At 37.0% G+C, this 16,844-nt stretch overlaps 1 protein-coding gene across 1 annotated transcript; it reads left to right on the top strand.

Annotated features, from left to right (window-relative positions):
• Positions 1-1,188: 1,188 nt before the first annotated feature.
• On the top strand, positions 1,189-14,877 carry BAG1 (BCL2-associated athanogene; the record flags this gene model as incomplete). Its single annotated transcript, XM_010084470.1, has 6 exons — positions 1,189-1,317; positions 1,464-1,546; positions 2,249-2,362; positions 2,870-2,977; positions 11,683-11,745; positions 14,130-14,877. Coding segments are annotated over 6 exons (587 nt in total), but the record flags the coding sequence as incomplete, so codon positions are not given.
• Positions 14,878-16,844: the final 1,967 nt, after the last annotated feature.

Genomic DNA, 16,844 nt, shown 5'->3' with positions numbered 1-16,844 from the left:
TGTTTTTCCTCTCAACTGCTGATAGGCACAGCCCTTGCACCAAAGCAGTTGTACATATGAAAACAACCTTTTGTAATATATGGAGGTTAGAACCCATTTTTTTTTCTTTTTCCCAAAACAAATTGGGAAGAGGGTCTGTTTATGGAAAATGTTTGGGGGAGAGTTTGTATAATCTGATTTTGAGCTTAAAAGCATTTTGGAATTAACAGATATTGTTGGAGCTTGCAAGTTTTTGAGGCCACAGTGTCAATTGTCATGACTCTAGGAGGCTGGAACATTTTAAAATCAATGTTTCTAGCATTCTTCTTTGTAAAAGATACGTGCAGTTCAGATTAGTGGCATGCAAATAGTTTTCATTCTGGTATTTGTTAAGGAGTTCTCTCTTCCTGCAAAATAAAAAATGCCTGTCTTGATTTCCCTTGCAGCCAATGGTGGCTGGTTCCTGTGAGTGCTTTCAAATTGACAGGCCTTAAGTTTGTGGGAGCAGAGGGTTATAGAAACTGTGTTGCAAAGCAGAGATTAATAGACTTTTTTTTCTAAGAACTTCCTGCTGTTTGCATGCAAGTAGTCTCAGGGAGTCTGAGTAGGATGCTCTGTAAGTGGAAGGTGACATGTAGGCTGAGACTTCTCAAAGTGGTTGAGGCTGCATGTCAGCAGTATTATGGGGAGAAATAATTTTTGGACTGTGAGAATTCTGTCAGTGGCTGATGGAGAGGAGACAGGGTAGACACTGATCGCTTGCTTCTCATGTATGAGGAGTAGGGACCAAAGGAAGTGATAAATTGTCTTGGATTCCCCAAGAGTCATGCTATTAAAAGTTCCTGCAAATGGGAAATGGAATACATTGTGAAGGTGTGGGCTTTCATGCTTTAGCTTGTGGGATGGCTGGACACCATCTGCACTCTTAATTAGAGGTGGGGAATAATATTTAGATGGAGCATTATGCCAGTAGAATATGCCTGATCCAACTCTCCGGGTTACTAGAATGTGAAACCAAATTTTCAGATGAGGTAAGTCACTCCAAGAGGAAGGAAATGCAATAGAATCCTTTGACTGAAAATTGTGATTGTACGTGGGAATCAGTGACTTGAGAACTTTCTGCATTAATGGAAAGAAATATTAGAAATGGATTCCCTGTAATATTTTCTAGGTAACAATAAGTATTACTGTTCCTTTGGTTTTTGTTAGGTAATGAAAAACACAGTATTCAGGTTGCTTCTCAACAAGAAGATGGTGAACCTACACTACAAGACATGGCTGTACTTATTGAACAAGTCACTGGAGTTCCAGTTCCTTTTCAGAAACTGATATACAAAGGTAATTTATAAATCTGCCAGTGTTTCTTATAGATGATACCTTTCATCGTAGGCGCTTCCAGGTGTCCGTGTTTTGAATGTCTTGAGAAAGACATCCTTATGCCACTAACTATATTTTAACTTTTTTTTTCTCTGTTTTCCATATAGGGAAGTCTCTGAAAGAATTGGAACAACCATTGTCAGCACTTGGTGTTAAAAATGGTTGCAAAGTCATGTTGATTGGGAAAAGGGTAAGTGTTGCCTTTAGACTTTTTTCTTTCTTAAATTATTGTAATTTCTGTCAGTGATTCAGCTGCTGAACAAAGAAACAGGCTACAGCATAAACCTAATCTTGTATGCATACTCACAAAGTTGAGTTCAGTCTCACATTGTACTGCAAATAAACCTGCAGTTTCTACATTTCTGAAATTACATTACTGACTGATTTCCACCTTACGTTATTGACAAGCTTCTGCCTAATCTGTTGCTTGTCAGTGCTTGTGAACCTTCTGTGTACTGATGACCTTATCTGTCCATCTTTCTGTTTGAAAAACAAACAAAAAGCTGTAGCTACTGAGTCTGCTAGGTTATTTCTAGTGAAATGACTTGTGGCTGGCTTTGCCAAGTAGAGGACAAGGTAATATCTTGTGATATAAATGTTGCCTCTACCTAAAAGATGCTAAGCTAACAAAAAAAAAATTGTTTGCACTTTTCCTTTCAAATTAATCTCATTTAGTGTGTTTATATATATTGCCGCTTTGTCTGTATTTGTAATTAAGCTTTGGAAGATGCTTATTTGATCAGTATTAAAATATGGGAAGAACTACCACAGTGTAATGTGTATTTTAAATCAGCAAAAGCCTTTATGTCTGTATCACCACTGTTGCTGCTTTTTGGCTGCATAGTGACTCTGTTTGTTCCATAGTTGTGAATGTTGTACTTTGAATACACAGAATAGTCCAGAAGAAGAGGCTGAATTGAAGAAGTTAAAAGATTTGGAGAAGTCAGTGGAGCAAATAGCTAATAAATTAGAGGAAGTTAATAAAGAGTTCACAAGTATCCAGAAGGTATGCCAGTTTTGTATCATTTTATATCTTTGCAAAACAGTTTTGTAGGTATATATTTACAAAAAATAATGTTTAAAGGTTTTGTATAGTCAGTAATAGGCAGTCCCTCTTAACTGCCAAAAAGAGCCTGTGAAAGTCTTACTGAATTTGAAATGCTATTTAGGAGTTTGCAAAATGGACACATGGCACTTTTTGGAAAAAAGTAAATATTGTTGCAAAATGAATAGATTATATTCTTTAGATCTAGAAAAATACAGAGAGTTCTCTCAAAGTCCAAAGGAGAATGTCTGTTACTTGTTTAATATTTTAAGTAATCGTAGCAGATCTTACATTTAGGATTTCAAGGACTGATAGAATAAAAATTGAGATTGGAATCTCTATCATACTTGAAACTACAGAACTAGTAAACGATGTTTTCTGCTGTGGTGGATTGACAGATTTTCTAAGATGAGTATTCTGTAGGGTATGGAATAATTTTGTCTTTCCTTCCCTCTTTTTCCTCCTCAGGGATTTTTAGCAAAGGATCTCCAAGCAGAAGCACTAAAACAGTTGGATAAGAGGATAAAAGGAACTGCAGAGCAGTTCATGAAGATCCTGGAACAGATTGATTCTATTGTAAGTAAATATAGCCACAGAAGAGGGTCAAATCTCAGCAGTAACTTACTGTTAAGAATGTATCTTTCTTGTAATTTATTTGATATTTTTAGAATATAAAAAAATTATTTTGGCTTTGAAAATTAGTTAATTGGTTTGCTCATTTTTTCTTTAATATCCAGCGCTTGCCCCTGTATGTCTCCAAAAGACTACTTGTCAGCATCTATTTCTGAATGGTGACATTAATTCCTGTGTATGCATCCCTATTCTAAGAGGAGCTTCATTTGGGGCAGCAGCCTGTTAAGACTACATGAAATGGGTATCCTTTACTCCAGTTTTACCCTTTTAGTTTGTCTTGGCGAACTTTAATGTTAAACGTCATGGTTACAGTGAAGGTCTGGGGAAAAAAACACCAGATAAACTTTGTATTCTGTACTGCATAAGAACAAGGAGGTCGTGAAGACTGAAGAATTTTGTGGTCAGTTGTATGTGGACTGACAGGACTTTTATTTGAGATGCCTGCATACTGAGGACTGGATTCTTCTTTTCAGATGTACTGGGGTATATTCAAGTGCTTCACAGTCATTAATGGATCATAACTTTGCAGCTTATTTCCAGAGTATAATAGATATCTTCCTGTATCATGTAGTAGCTGAGAGCTAAGTGAGAATAAGAGACTTGTGTAGAGATAAACAGAAGATTGTGGCAACTAGGGTATTTCCTTATTCTGTTTCTCTGTCTGCAGACATTCTCTGTAAACTTCATTACTTAATTATGTTGCATATCATGGTCACAATATCCTGCTCTGAAGGAAAAACGCTTCATTTCTGTGGTAGTGATGTCTTTGGGTCTACTCTTCTGTACAGTGGCCCTTCATGGGATTGTTTCAGAGAGATTCCATGCAAATGCCTATAATTGGTGAACCTGATGTTTAATTGATGGACACTTTGAAAAAGTTCATCAGCAGACTAAATCATAGAGTAATAATTTGAACTGGCTATCATCACATGCTATACAATATGGATGTGTTTCTAGGAATGGTGAGGAGCTCATTGACTTATTTCTTCCTTTCATATTGTCCACCTTTAATGGTAAACTAGCCCTTACTGTTTGTTATAGCCAACAGTTCCTAAATACTCTTTTACAATTGTAATATGCTAAGTATTTTAAAGTCTTATTTTTTTTCTTTCCTTTTCTGCCTCATATGGAGGAAAATATTTTGCTGACAGTTCTTGGATTCTGTTAGACATGCAGACTTCATATGACTGATTTCCTGTTTGAAGTAGCAGATTGACTATGTGTTATAATGAAAATAGTAATAAGGTGACAACTGTTTCAGTTGGATAGGATTAAAGCCCATTTCTGATCCCTTCAATTTCTGATACTAAGGCCTATTTAGAAAAAGTCAGTACTTGTGTGCTGGTGTATAGTTCTGGAACTCATCAAGCAGTCTTGAAAAAACCCTTTTCACTGCTTCATAGTTAATTCAAACTGAGTTTCCCAAGTTTACTTTTGATTCCGATACTTTTTGCGTGGCTTAAACAGAAAGCATGCTATTATCTATACAATAGGGACAAGACAAGGGACTCTCAGGTTTAGTGTGAGATTTTAGAAGACTTATAGCCTAGTGACTTCGTGTTTAGATTTAGGAAATAATGGAGTGCCTGTGCATCGGTTTTGTCTCCTGTGTAAGTGGGGCGGCCAGAGTTAAAACTAATTATAATTAGTATCTTTTCATATTTGTAGTAGTTGTTTGTTACTTTGTTGTATAAGAGCCTATGACTTTGACGAGCCTCCTTTTTTTTTTTTTTTTACAGCAAGAAATAAGTGAGGGTTTTTATTACCAGTGATTGAAGTTAGGTTACACGTACCAAAGTCCATATTTATTTGTTTTAATATACAAAGGCATCTGTGGCTTTTGTTATGAAAACTGAACTTCTGTGAACCTTATGTGAAATCTTGCAGATGCGATACATGTAGTTCGGTGGAATCTTTACATCACATGTAGCTATTTAGCATAGTGGTATTGCACCAGATCAGATGAAGAGGAAACCAGCTTTCTGAGCTCTTACTTAGCTGTAGTGTAGTTGTGCAACATACAGAGGTAGCAACACAGAATGGTAATGAAGTGTGCATATGAACAATATAGTAAAAAGTAGTCAATAGAAATGCAAAGCAGAAAAGCGTAAAGCTTCCAGAAGGTATTTTATCTGTATCTCAGAATTGTTTTATACAGTATTTAGTATTCTTTTTGTGAGCCAAGTAAAAGCAAGTTCTGACAAATCTGTTAAATGTTATTGACCATATAGATGTGCTATTGATTCAATCAACAGCATGTTAAACAAGATAAGGGGGGAAAAAGCGATGGAGCTGTTTTCTGCGAAGGCAGGAGAATGGATGCGTTGCAGAAGTGAAACGTACCAGCAAGCTCACACTATGAATGTTCCAGCTTGTTTCTTTGGCAGAATTGTTGTGAAAGCTCTTTAAAGTGTCTTGGATGTCATACATTGTTTGGATCAATCAAAAACATATAGTGTAATACAAAATGAGATTTGTATGTTTATAGAGAGCTAAGGGTGAGGAAGCCTGCATACTGTTTTTCTGTCTATTCTAGGGGTGTCGTCTTACTGTTAGCAAACAAGCTTATTAATTAGAGGAGCTGAGTTTGTAACTAATACTCCTTTTTACTAGAATCTGTGTGTTCAGCAACTATGAGTTTAAAATAAGTGATTTAGGAAGTGAAGAAGTAGGTTGGTAGTCTTACAGTATTGGGGTGGGAGAGAAAAAATACAGTGTTGTCACTGCCAGAGTTGCGAAAGGAAAGTCTTGAAGGCATGCTTCTGAGTAGCTATAACTTAAACATTTCAGCATTAGATATGTTAAAATAGCTACTGCTTCCACAGCAGGAGGGATCTTACGAGCATCTTACAAATTTTTGAGTACTGTGACATAGTCAGATGTTCCCATAAGCCACAGATCTTTGAAGTTTTCTTCAGGAGGAAAACAAACTGAGCCGTGTTCAACAGTTGAAGATTTGTGTGTGTGTGTATCACCAGAAATGCCAGTAAAAGAGTAAAAGTCAAAGTACAGTACTTACTACAAATCTCGGTGAGTAGGACACAGAAAATCCTTGCCTTGATCAGCTGGCACAGGTTTTTAAATAAATGAAAAGCGTTTTTCAGGAGGAAAAAGGAAAGCTTTTCTGAGATCAGTGGGAAAATTTCAATCCACAGTCATGACACTGTACTTTTTTGTGAGCCTGCTCTAATTTACATTGTCTGTCACTGATACTTTGTTCTCATGGTGTTTTCTTATTAAATGGGAGATTTGTAATCTAGAAGGACAATATTGCAGAGAGCAGATTGTTCTAACGACTGAAAAAATAGCTTTGTTTTCTGAAATACCAGTCACTGATTTTGTTTACATAAACTCATGAGAAATTCATCTGTCAAATTGCATGTATCAGTATTGAGGACACTGATAACACTACTGATTAATAATTATATTCTGGTGGCCCATCCTCCTTTCTTGAGGATTTTTTTTGTCATAATTCCTCTGTAAAACTTACTTAAATTACTGTTCTGATGAAGCTTTTTTCACTGTGTCCTTGCCCCTGCTGTATTTGTCGTCTGGTAAATCAATACCAAAAATTAACATTTCAAGGATTAAAAGAAATAAATATTCTGAAAAATAACCCCATCGTTGTGCCCGTTACAAACATTTCCCAGGCTTCTGGGAAGTTTTGCCACTTACAATAAGATGAGAACTTATTACTAAACCTTTGAATTTCTCTTCATAAAGAAACATTTGATAAACATTTCTTATTATAAATCTTAAATCTCTTAGCATGAATGATAAAGATAAAATCGAAGCTTTTGGGGAAAATTTTTCTGAAGTGCAAGGAGCATGAAAATACTGTCATTCCTCAGTGAGGGCAGACTGCTTAGTTACCCAGTTCTGCATTCAGAAAACCCATTGACAAATGCTGCCATTTAATAGCTGCTTTTAAAGAAGTTGCACAGATGTCTACTTAAATGAAAAAGATTCCATTACAACATAATCTGCTTACCCAATTTACCAATTTATTTAACAATAAGTTACAAAAAAGTGAAGAGCTGGTAGTCAATAAAAACTAGACTCTATATGCCAAAAATTCTTGTTTCTCACTAATTAGCATTGGTGCCATGTGAAACAAAGTGGTGTTTTGTTTTGGTTTTTTAAGCAATCTGATAACAAACTGAAAAGGTTTCTAGCTATTATTGCTAGTGTAGGAGATTGCCTATTTTAAGAATGGTGTCCTTTTGGTTCTGATAAGATCAGATAAGATGATAAGATAGTAATAAATAACAAATTTGACTAGCATTTGCTCTGTTTATTAACTGACTACACTGCTATAAAGTAGACTCGGGCATCAGACATGACCTACTGGGTCCATGGTTTGGGAAATAAGAAATAACTGAAGAGGAAAACAAAGATGTGATGGTAACACAAAGCTTAAAAATTGTTGTTGGAAGCACTTCCAAAACAGAACTTGAGCAGAGCTGAAGGTGATGTTCTGTGGCAAAGGGAGGTGGTTTTATTAGGAGATCATCTGGGAGAGCGGAAAGAAATGACAAGAGTCTTTATTTCATAAAAGCAGTGTTCAGCAGAGAGGGATGCTGTTCATGGTTAAAAGGACACTCAAGAACAGAGAGGATCTAGAGGCAGGAAAGTGCACATGGCATTAATTTATTACTGTGTAAACGAAGATTGGGTTTAAGGATCTCTTGTGTAAAGCATTGTTGTGCATATGAAAGATGAATTTTTGAGGATGTAATGTTTGTGTCTCTGCAGTGCGTCTTGTCAGTGCATCTGCTGGGTGAGAACTTTTGAAGAGATGTGGTTAAGCAACTTGAAATTTAGGGTTGTGGGGTGGGAGATAGCCACTGATAACAGGGGGACTTGGGCTCTCTTTCTGGGTGGGTGAGGGGAGGATAAAGAACCTGTGCCCAGGAGTTTTACAGAAGTTGCTGGGGGGAAGCCAGCACTGGAATAACTTTTTAAAGTTTAAGAGCGTGCAGACCACGGACTGTGAGACTTGAGCAGTTTTGTTACAAAGTGCAATGCAAAGAGGAGACCTGCTATGAAAGTAAGAATGTGCTGTGCAGTAGAAAGCCATATACTAATCCAAACTGCTGCTCTGCACACATTGCTAACACCAAAATGTAGATTTGGCAAAAGTTTTGCATAAACACTGCCTAGGCTTAAGCTACTACTTCTTTAATTAAATTTGATTTTAATTAAATACTGAAATGTTATTGTGACTTAAGGTTTATTGCCAGCTTCACCTGTTAAATCCTGAATAGTTGGACAGCGTATTCCTGGAGAGGAGACATAAGCTGACTAAGGTAAAACAGAGACTGTGAGATTTAATTTGATGTTAAGATTTGTAAACTTTACTAATTTGATTGCAAAACACCTTTTAAGCAGCTTGATAAGTTAGTACATTTAAGCCTTCCAATTACATGTCTCTGCCAAGGGGATTACAAGGTGTGATTAAAAAAAAAAAAGGCAAAAAACCAGCTATGAGGGTGTGCAAGCAAACATCCAAGTTTGTATGCAGAGTCGTAATTAAAAAAAACAGTTTTGAAAAATGTTGTCAAAAGTAGAAATTGTCTGAATGTCTTCTCTGTACTCAGATTTCAAAGTGTCCTCCAGTTACCAATATCTGTTTTAGAAACAGACTTTGTGTGCTAAGCCCAGCTGGAGTTCCCTGTCTGCTATTGAAAGTTAACTTAGGCCTATTCTGATGACAGAAACCTGTTTGTTAATTTGCTATTTCAGATTGGTAGGAATACTTGCATAGGGCAGAATCTCTTTCAGAAAGTACAGCCTGAAATAAGTACTCAGCAAAGGGAGATGGGCAGTGTAACTGAGCTAGTGCATAATTTCATTTTTAATTTGATTATTAAGAAATTCCAATTCATTGAAAACTTCAAGGCATAGAAGAATTTCTGTGACAATGAAATAACATTTTCATTTTTTGGTGAGAATGAGCCATTAATAATTAGGCTTAACCCATCTTTGTTCTTTCAGGCTGTTACATGTATGAGGTCAAAATAGCACCCATCAAATACTGTTTTACATTAAATGTTTCTTGTCATATTTTGTTAACTTTAAAAAGTGAATTGGGTTGTTGAAAACCAAGGGAAAAATAGGAATGTTTTCTTCTGTGGTTACATGAGAATGACTATGTCTAAGATCCTTTAGAATGCTTTGTATAACTTGATAATATTTTTTAATTTTTTTTTCCTCTGTGACAACTATAAATACTCTGAAGGTCACCTCTTTTATTTGTGCACTAGAGCTGGTGTTTGAAGGGAATTAATCCACAGCTTTAAACTAAATTCTGAATTGTTTTGTAATGTCTTTGGAGCATTCAGCTTCTGAAAGAAAAGCATGTAATGCAATCTTTTCACAGTGTCCTGTTGTTTGGGAGGAGACAAGCAGGTTTAGCATGCTGCAGTGAGCAAGGGCTTATGGCAGTACACAGTACTAGAAAATAAACTTTGTAAAGAGCAAAGTAGCTTCTAACGGGAATGAAAAAACTGTGTGCTTTGGAAAATGGACATGTGCCACTTGTAAAAAGGAGTTTTCATTTTAGGCAGGCTGTTGTTGAAAATATAACAACAGCTTCCGAACCTGTCCTGTGCTGTTAATTGAAAGATGTAATGCAAAATTACATAAATGAAGAAAGTGACCACTGTAGAACAGGCTTCCCTAGGAGTATTTACATTGTGCATGACAGATTCCTGGAATTCACTTGGTAACTTGCTTTCAAAGCTACTTCTTGTCCTTTTTCTCACAAAATAAGAGTAGTTGGAAAGCATAGATAAGTGATGGAATGCATCCGAGGACAAACTAAGGAATGTTTTTGGCGCTAAGAAGATTAACATCAATTTAAAAAAACCAAAACAAACAGAAAACCCCATAACTTTCAGTTTTTAGATATTTCTGTCCCTGTTTATAAGATAACAGTGCACCAATTTGCATTTGGAAGGTACTTCACTTAATCCGCATAATCTCTGATGATCAGACTGATGGTCATTTTTCCACCTGAAAGGAGTATGTGCAATTTCTGGTTCTGTTTCAGGAGGTGCAGTCTTGACATAAAAGCTCTTTGCAAGGGAGATATCTTTTCTGATCTTGAAGAGAAGTGTTGAAAGTTGATAGGAGTTTTATACAGCTTAGCACTGCTGCTGCTGTTTGGGAAAACTGGTACTGGAGCAACAGATAAGGAAGCTGGAACTACAGAGCAGAAGATTCTTTCTCTTACTCATCTTCCAAAAGCAAACTAACAAAACAAAAAAAAAAACTGACTGTGGGAAGAGGTTAGTGTGGTAGTAGTTACTCCAACTTCCAACTTTGATACTTTCCTAGCAGACAAGAAGCAGCATTGTGCATTCTTTCTTGCAACTGAGCGCAGAAAGAGGGAATGGGATTTTAAACCAGAAGTTTATGTAGAAGTAAAATGCAAGAATGTGTCCCAGCTTACTCAGTTGCTTGCCTATTTTCTCCTCACCCATGGTGCTGCAAATGCATGCTAAGCCTGGTGATGATTGTTTCTTTGTCTGATATCACTTACAGTGTGCTAATTACTGCACAAATACTGGAGCAGTGTGATCCCTGAACTTCACTTCCCACAATGGACTGTTTTTTGGTGTGGAGTCTTGTGTACTTTTAACTCCTATATTAGATTATGTGCAAGACTCTTATATTTAACACCATGTATGTTTTGCTGGACACTAAAAGAAAAGAGCGTCTCTTTTTTTTTTTTTTTTTGTTTTTGTTTTCTTTTGTTTTTTTAAATTGTTACCGAAGTATGTATCAACCTCCCAGTAGGGTTTGCATTTTAGCTGTAATGAAACAGAGAGTAGTATAGGGAAACCTCTGTTCCTGATAATGGAGTTAGGGTGGAAAACAAAAGATACACCAGTGAGAAACTCCAAGATTTTAATGCATTTTCAACAGTGAGAGCATGTTTCTAAGAATGTTCACATAAACTTGATATGATGATAATAATCTGTTTTACCTATTTCAAAAAACAGATAAATCTGAGCACCATTCCCCACCAACACCCCAATTTCACACTGCTCCAAAAGGACGAAGCATAGAACATTTGCTAAGATGACATACATGAATATTTTTGGTGGTGGGAGTATGGAAAATTATGCAGTTTGAATTCAATTAAAAGCTGTCAACATGTAACACTTTACAACTGTTCCCTTCCATGAGCAGATTGCAGAGGCGATCAGATGTACAGACTGGTAATGCCTGTGTTACTGATGATACATTCTAATGGTGGCAAGTGATTGAGTTAATGTGTTCCTAAGAAACAAATTCATCTTACAGTCTCCGAAAAAATCTGAAGTTGAGGCTCAGCAGAACAGTTAACATACGCCATGGTAGACAAAAGCAGTGTATGCAGTTATGACAGTACGTTACCTAAAGCTACGTGGCAAATTTGCTAGCTCAGTTCTTTGCAATCAGAATGCTGCATCCCTGACTTTTTGAATTATGACTTTTTCTTTTAAATTCTTACTTGTGTAATCATCCTTACTGAGCAGGCATGGCATTTTCAAGATACCTTTTCAGAGGATTCTTTGATACAATCAGTTTTTGCTGTAAGTTTAATATGTTAATTGCAACATTAAACTACATCATCTTGTTTGTTTATTTTACTGCAGAGTCTGCCAGAGAATTTCAGTGATTGCAAACTGAAAAAGAAGGGGTTGGTGAAAAGGGTTCAGGTGAGTTTTTGGGTTTTTTTTTTTTTTACCATTAATGCTGGGCACTTGTGTACCAAGAGTTTGTGAAAATAAGAGCTGTTTAGAGCTGAGATTTTTTCAGTGTTTGTGCTTACATTGGTGTTTTTTATGACTTCCCTTTGAGAGGTATTTAGTAGCTTTATAAAATATAGATTTTCGTAGTTCATGCTGTTTTCAGATGACGTTTTTATTTTACATTAGTGGTTGGCCTTATGGCTGCCTGATGATGTGAAGTAATTCTGATAACTTGTGAGGAAAATGGGATGATTCTACCTTTCCCGTATCTTGGTGGGCTGGAGTAATGAATGTGATCTGGGCACAAGGTGCAGTCAACTGTAACTCCTGCTGGACCTTGCTGGAGATGTTCTTTGGAAAATTTAGCTTCTGTTGCAATGTACCAACTTGCTATAGAGTGTCTCTAAAGTACAGTCTGTACAGAAGAGCATCTGTGCTGGAGGGTGGAGTTTTTAATTGCTTTGCCATTGTATGATGCTTATAAATTCCTAGGCATTGTTTCCTTAGAGACCTTGAACTGAAGGTTTGTTACTGATTCCTGGAACTTGTCCTTCCTTCCTCCCTCCTCCCCCAAAAGCCAAACTTCCATAAATGAATGGTAATGCTACTCATATTACTGCTGTTATTTGTATTATGCTAGCTTCAGTCAAAGGTTGGACTCCTGAAAATTATCTGTGAAAGGACCCTGCATTCATATATGTAATTGAAAGGTTTTGTCTTTTACTGTAACTTTCTTATATTGCCAATTTTTTTATGACCAGCCACCTGTTTTCGACAAAGCCTTACCAAGAATTACTTCATAGTAGAAATGGTTTTTGTTATAGCTTTAGGGAGAAAGCCCTTTGTACTCTGTTACAGAGAAGTTCAGATAACACAAAATAGAAATGAAGATGGTTGCTGGCATAGCTATGTTGTATGGGGCTTTGAAGATGCTTTTGATTCCATGTGCCTAAGCAAAGCAGCAAAACTTTGTAATAGAGGTATGGCTATAAACCTCATGGCAAGCTCCACTCTTGTGTGAGGTTATTGCTGAAATAAGTGATGCTTTGTATAAGAACTGCTATTAAAGCATAAAACAGGTTGTTGAGCAGAGATCAGAATTATTGATGTGCTTTGATAGGTACAGTGTTCTGCACTGTAGGTTATGAACCCTTTGAGGACTGCAGAAGAATCTAAGGGGTTTCAGACCACAGCAGTCAACAGCAGTTTGTTTTTCCAGAGCAAGAAAATGATGGCAAGTTATTCTTATGACTCTTAAGTATTCATGAAAGAAAGGGGGAGCCATTAATTGCCTTTTGTTGCTGGCGATCACATATCTTCCAGAATGGGGAGACAGATATAAAATGCTTGCAACCAGTAACTGGAATTGTTATTACCTTGACTTTTTCATCCCTCAAGTCCTTACAGAAATTAGTTGATGCCAGCTCAAGGGATTGGTTGAAGACAGATGATTCAAAACATTGTGGTGGTTGGGAAACATTCACCTGGCACAACAGTTTGCTGCTCTAGAGGGAAGGAGGTTTCTTAATGTCATTTTAATGTAAATAACATTAAATATCTAGTTTGACTGCTAAAGCCTAGTGCAGACATAGCAAAACAGAGGGCAAGATGTGAAGACATAGTGGGAGAGTCTGCTCAGAAACTGCAGTGTACTGACATAGATTGGAATCAGCCTAAAAGAATGTATTGGCTTAAACTGCTGGCGTGTTGTGCTGTATACAACACAAGCAAGGTGACCAGTGGCTGCTGACTCTTAATTGCTGTGTGTGGGTTGCTGTACTTGTAAGAACTTGTGGGCAGGTTCTAAGAAAGCTTACGGTGCTGCGGACTGCCCTTTTTGTAAAGGAGCCTTCTGTCTTTTGAGGCACACCGGCTGCTTACTGATATAAAGATGGAACGTTCATGTTGCCCTGTAGCCCAGAGAAACAGAAGAGGCCTTGGTTTAACAAGGCTTGTTTTAGATTTGACTGAGTAGGTTTGTTACTCCCACCCTTGGCTATAGAAATGTGTTTTAGAGAGGAGTTTAAAAGTCATATTCCTAAATGAAGCACTAACTTGTCTGAACCTTTATGATCCTTATTGTTGTTTATGAACTTTGTATCAACTCAAAGTACTTCAGCGGCAGGACTGGTGAGGATGGGCAACCATGTTGTTGCCTTATCAAATACCATGCTTCTGTTGGATTCTGGGTGAACAAATTTGTGAATAAGCTATTACCAAATCAACTGGAAGGTGGTTGTTGAGTTGGCTTCTTCAAATTCATGATGGAAACTTCAGTTTCTGTTATGAAGAAGCATCTACCATTGCTACAATTGCATTCTCAATAACATTGGTTTGTTTCTTATTCTCAGGTTTTTCTTGCCCAGTGTGATACGATTGAAGGAAATATTGGTCAAGAAATGGACAAGCTACAGTCAAAGAATTTGACATTGGCAGAATGAGGCATTGCCCTATGTAATTAGGAAATGTAATTGCTCTATGAGCAAGAAGAAAAGTTTGCTCTTTGTTTTGGAGCACATATCCAGTTTTGTTTTGTTTTCTAAAGCCCAGTCTGTTAGACTGGTACTAGTCAATCATTTCTTGCTGGTTGTCTTGTTTGCCGCTTGGTTAGACCTATTATTTTGAAAAGAAAATCCTTCCTGAAGAATTGCAGAAATAATATTTGTGGTGAATTGTTATGTATCTCATGGACAAATGTTTAGTTAAGTAACTTACAAAGTTTGCAGTGATGGGAAGTTTTGTCTGATATGTCTTTGAATTTATTTACAGCTTAAATCAAAGAAGGTCTATAATTGCACAAGTGCTGTAAGTTGCAATTGTAGGGCTTCAGCTTGAATGAAAAAGGCAAACTGAGACAACATCTGGGAAAGTCGAACACTCTACTAGACAGTTCAGAGCAATAAAAAAACCCTCCACATTTGTTTCTACTTAATGTTTGTATGCATTTATAAATATAAGAAAGCTTAACTATAAGGGAGTCGTACCTATTTTAGCCTTAAATTGTCATAATAAATGGAATGTACTGTAACATGTATGGTACTTAATTTTGAGTGGTGCTTTAAGTTGTTACTGAGCTCCTTGATACGGATGTTTTTTACACAGATTTCTGATGTACTGTGATTTTTATAGCTTATTTTTATTGTTTGTGTTCTGTCGAGTTACGGTGAGAAATGAAATGAGATTACTCATGCTGCTCATATACCAATGGTTCAGTTCAAGCAAGGTATAACTAAGGAGCTATTTTGAAAGGTTTTTTTATACTTTTTTCTGATTTCACTGAATTTATGATGCTATATTTAATGGAAAATTAGGGTGATTATTTCTAGTCTGTTAAGGTAATCAGTGAATTTTTATAACATGTTACAAAGTGACACAGCTTTACTTTAGCAATGCCACGCGACTGAGTGTTATGACTGATTCTTGCAGTCAGATAGGTGCCATGTTTAGCCTTCTCTGTCAGGTGAAAAATAAGCTTTTGCAGGAAATGGTAACTGTCAGCAGGTGCAGACCACTTTGCAGTTGTTGGTCAGAGCCCATAGCTAATGTACCTATAGTGGGAGTTGCTTTTTCACTGATGCTTCTGGTCAGTAGATCAGTCATAGTGGCTGGTGAAGTTTTCACTGGTAAGGAGCCTGTTTGTGTGGGGGAGCTCTTTCATTTAAAATGAGTCAGACTGAGGATGTTTAGAAATGGCCCTTAGGTAGTGAGTCTGTCCATATGTGGCTGTTTTAAGATTAGCTGTCCTTTCAAGATAAAAATAGAAAACATGTAAAAATGTTAACTTCTAGTAAGTTATAAACATTAAATAATAATCGAAGTATTATTTTTAAAGTATTATCTTTGATGTTTGTAATTGGAGGAGCATTTCTTTAGTGAAAAATATTGTTGGAGAAACAAAGTGATAGCCCTGCATTAGGAAGGGACAGTTGTATTCTAAAAATGCCTTTTGAGCATACCAAGATTGGAGTTGCCATATTTTTTACTCTTAACCAGTTTCTTCAGGGTTGTATTTTCTTCCATATGTAACTCTCTTCTTAATATCTGGGGAGGACTTTAAGGTCTAAACTCCTAGGAAGTGTGTCTGTCATAAGTTAGGAAATGGTGTGCTTGGTAGGACTGGATATTTTTTCCTAGGCTACTAGTCTGGTCATGCTGCGTTTTCCCAGCACTGTAAGGTTAGGAGGAAGAACAGTTGATTGTAACCATTTTTATGAAGCTCTACAAAGCTTGGTGCTGCTTCTGGACCAGATTCATCTGACTCTTAAACCACCAGCAATGCTGCTGTTGCCTAATTCAGATGATGCAGGATTACTAATTTTCCTGTGATGGAAAGGATCCTCACCCTCTCAAATATAAGTCCTTTAATGCCCTGGACTTTCACAGGTGCATGTGTAATAAGCAAAGTATCCTCTTGTGCCCAGAAAGAGAACTGGGAGCTGTGGTCATGGCTAGGACTGTGTCCGTTTTTGCTGTTCCTTTGTATTTTTCTCTCTTGGGGGAGAACACTAAGGCCATAGGCGGACATCATCTTTTGGATCTTTCCATCAGTGGAAAAGGCTATTGACGTCAGCCACTTCCCAGCACTCCTTCCCAGAAACTGCTGCTCCTCAAGATGTGCTTGTGTGAGCACATCCTCGGCCTGTCTCAAAGCCAGGTGGACTACCTTTAAGATGTTCCATAGTAGATCTTTTGATAATCTGATATGTAGAGGCGAAGAGAGTGATGATGAACCTCTCACACCAGTGCACCTAGATTCAGGAATGGGTGTGTGTCTTGAGCTGAAGTTACCTTACACTGGTAACTCCTGGTATCACTGGTTTCTAGGACAAAAAGTGTAAGTGTATGAAGACAAGCTTTTGTAGTATAACTTTTTTAGTCTTCCAAATATAAAAATGAGTTGACTCACTTTGGAAAATGGATATTTGTATTTAGAGTTATCTAAGACCTTCTAGAGTGGATTGACTTTTATACTTAATTTTGAAAGAGGAGTCCTGTACTTAATTTTTTCATAATAGCCTTAAATTTCAGCAAAAGCAAACTTCTGTGCTTTTGAAAAATGCATCAGA

This window comes from Pterocles gutturalis, unplaced genomic scaffold, assembly GCF_000699245.1.
Source record: "Pterocles gutturalis isolate BGI_N339 unplaced genomic scaffold, ASM69924v1 scaffold50795, whole genome shotgun sequence".
Lineage (NCBI taxonomy): Eukaryota > Metazoa > Chordata > Aves > Pterocliformes > Pteroclidae > Pterocles > Pterocles gutturalis.
The sequence above is the reverse complement of the archived record's forward strand: the minus strand, read 5'-3'. Positions and strand labels throughout refer to the sequence as shown.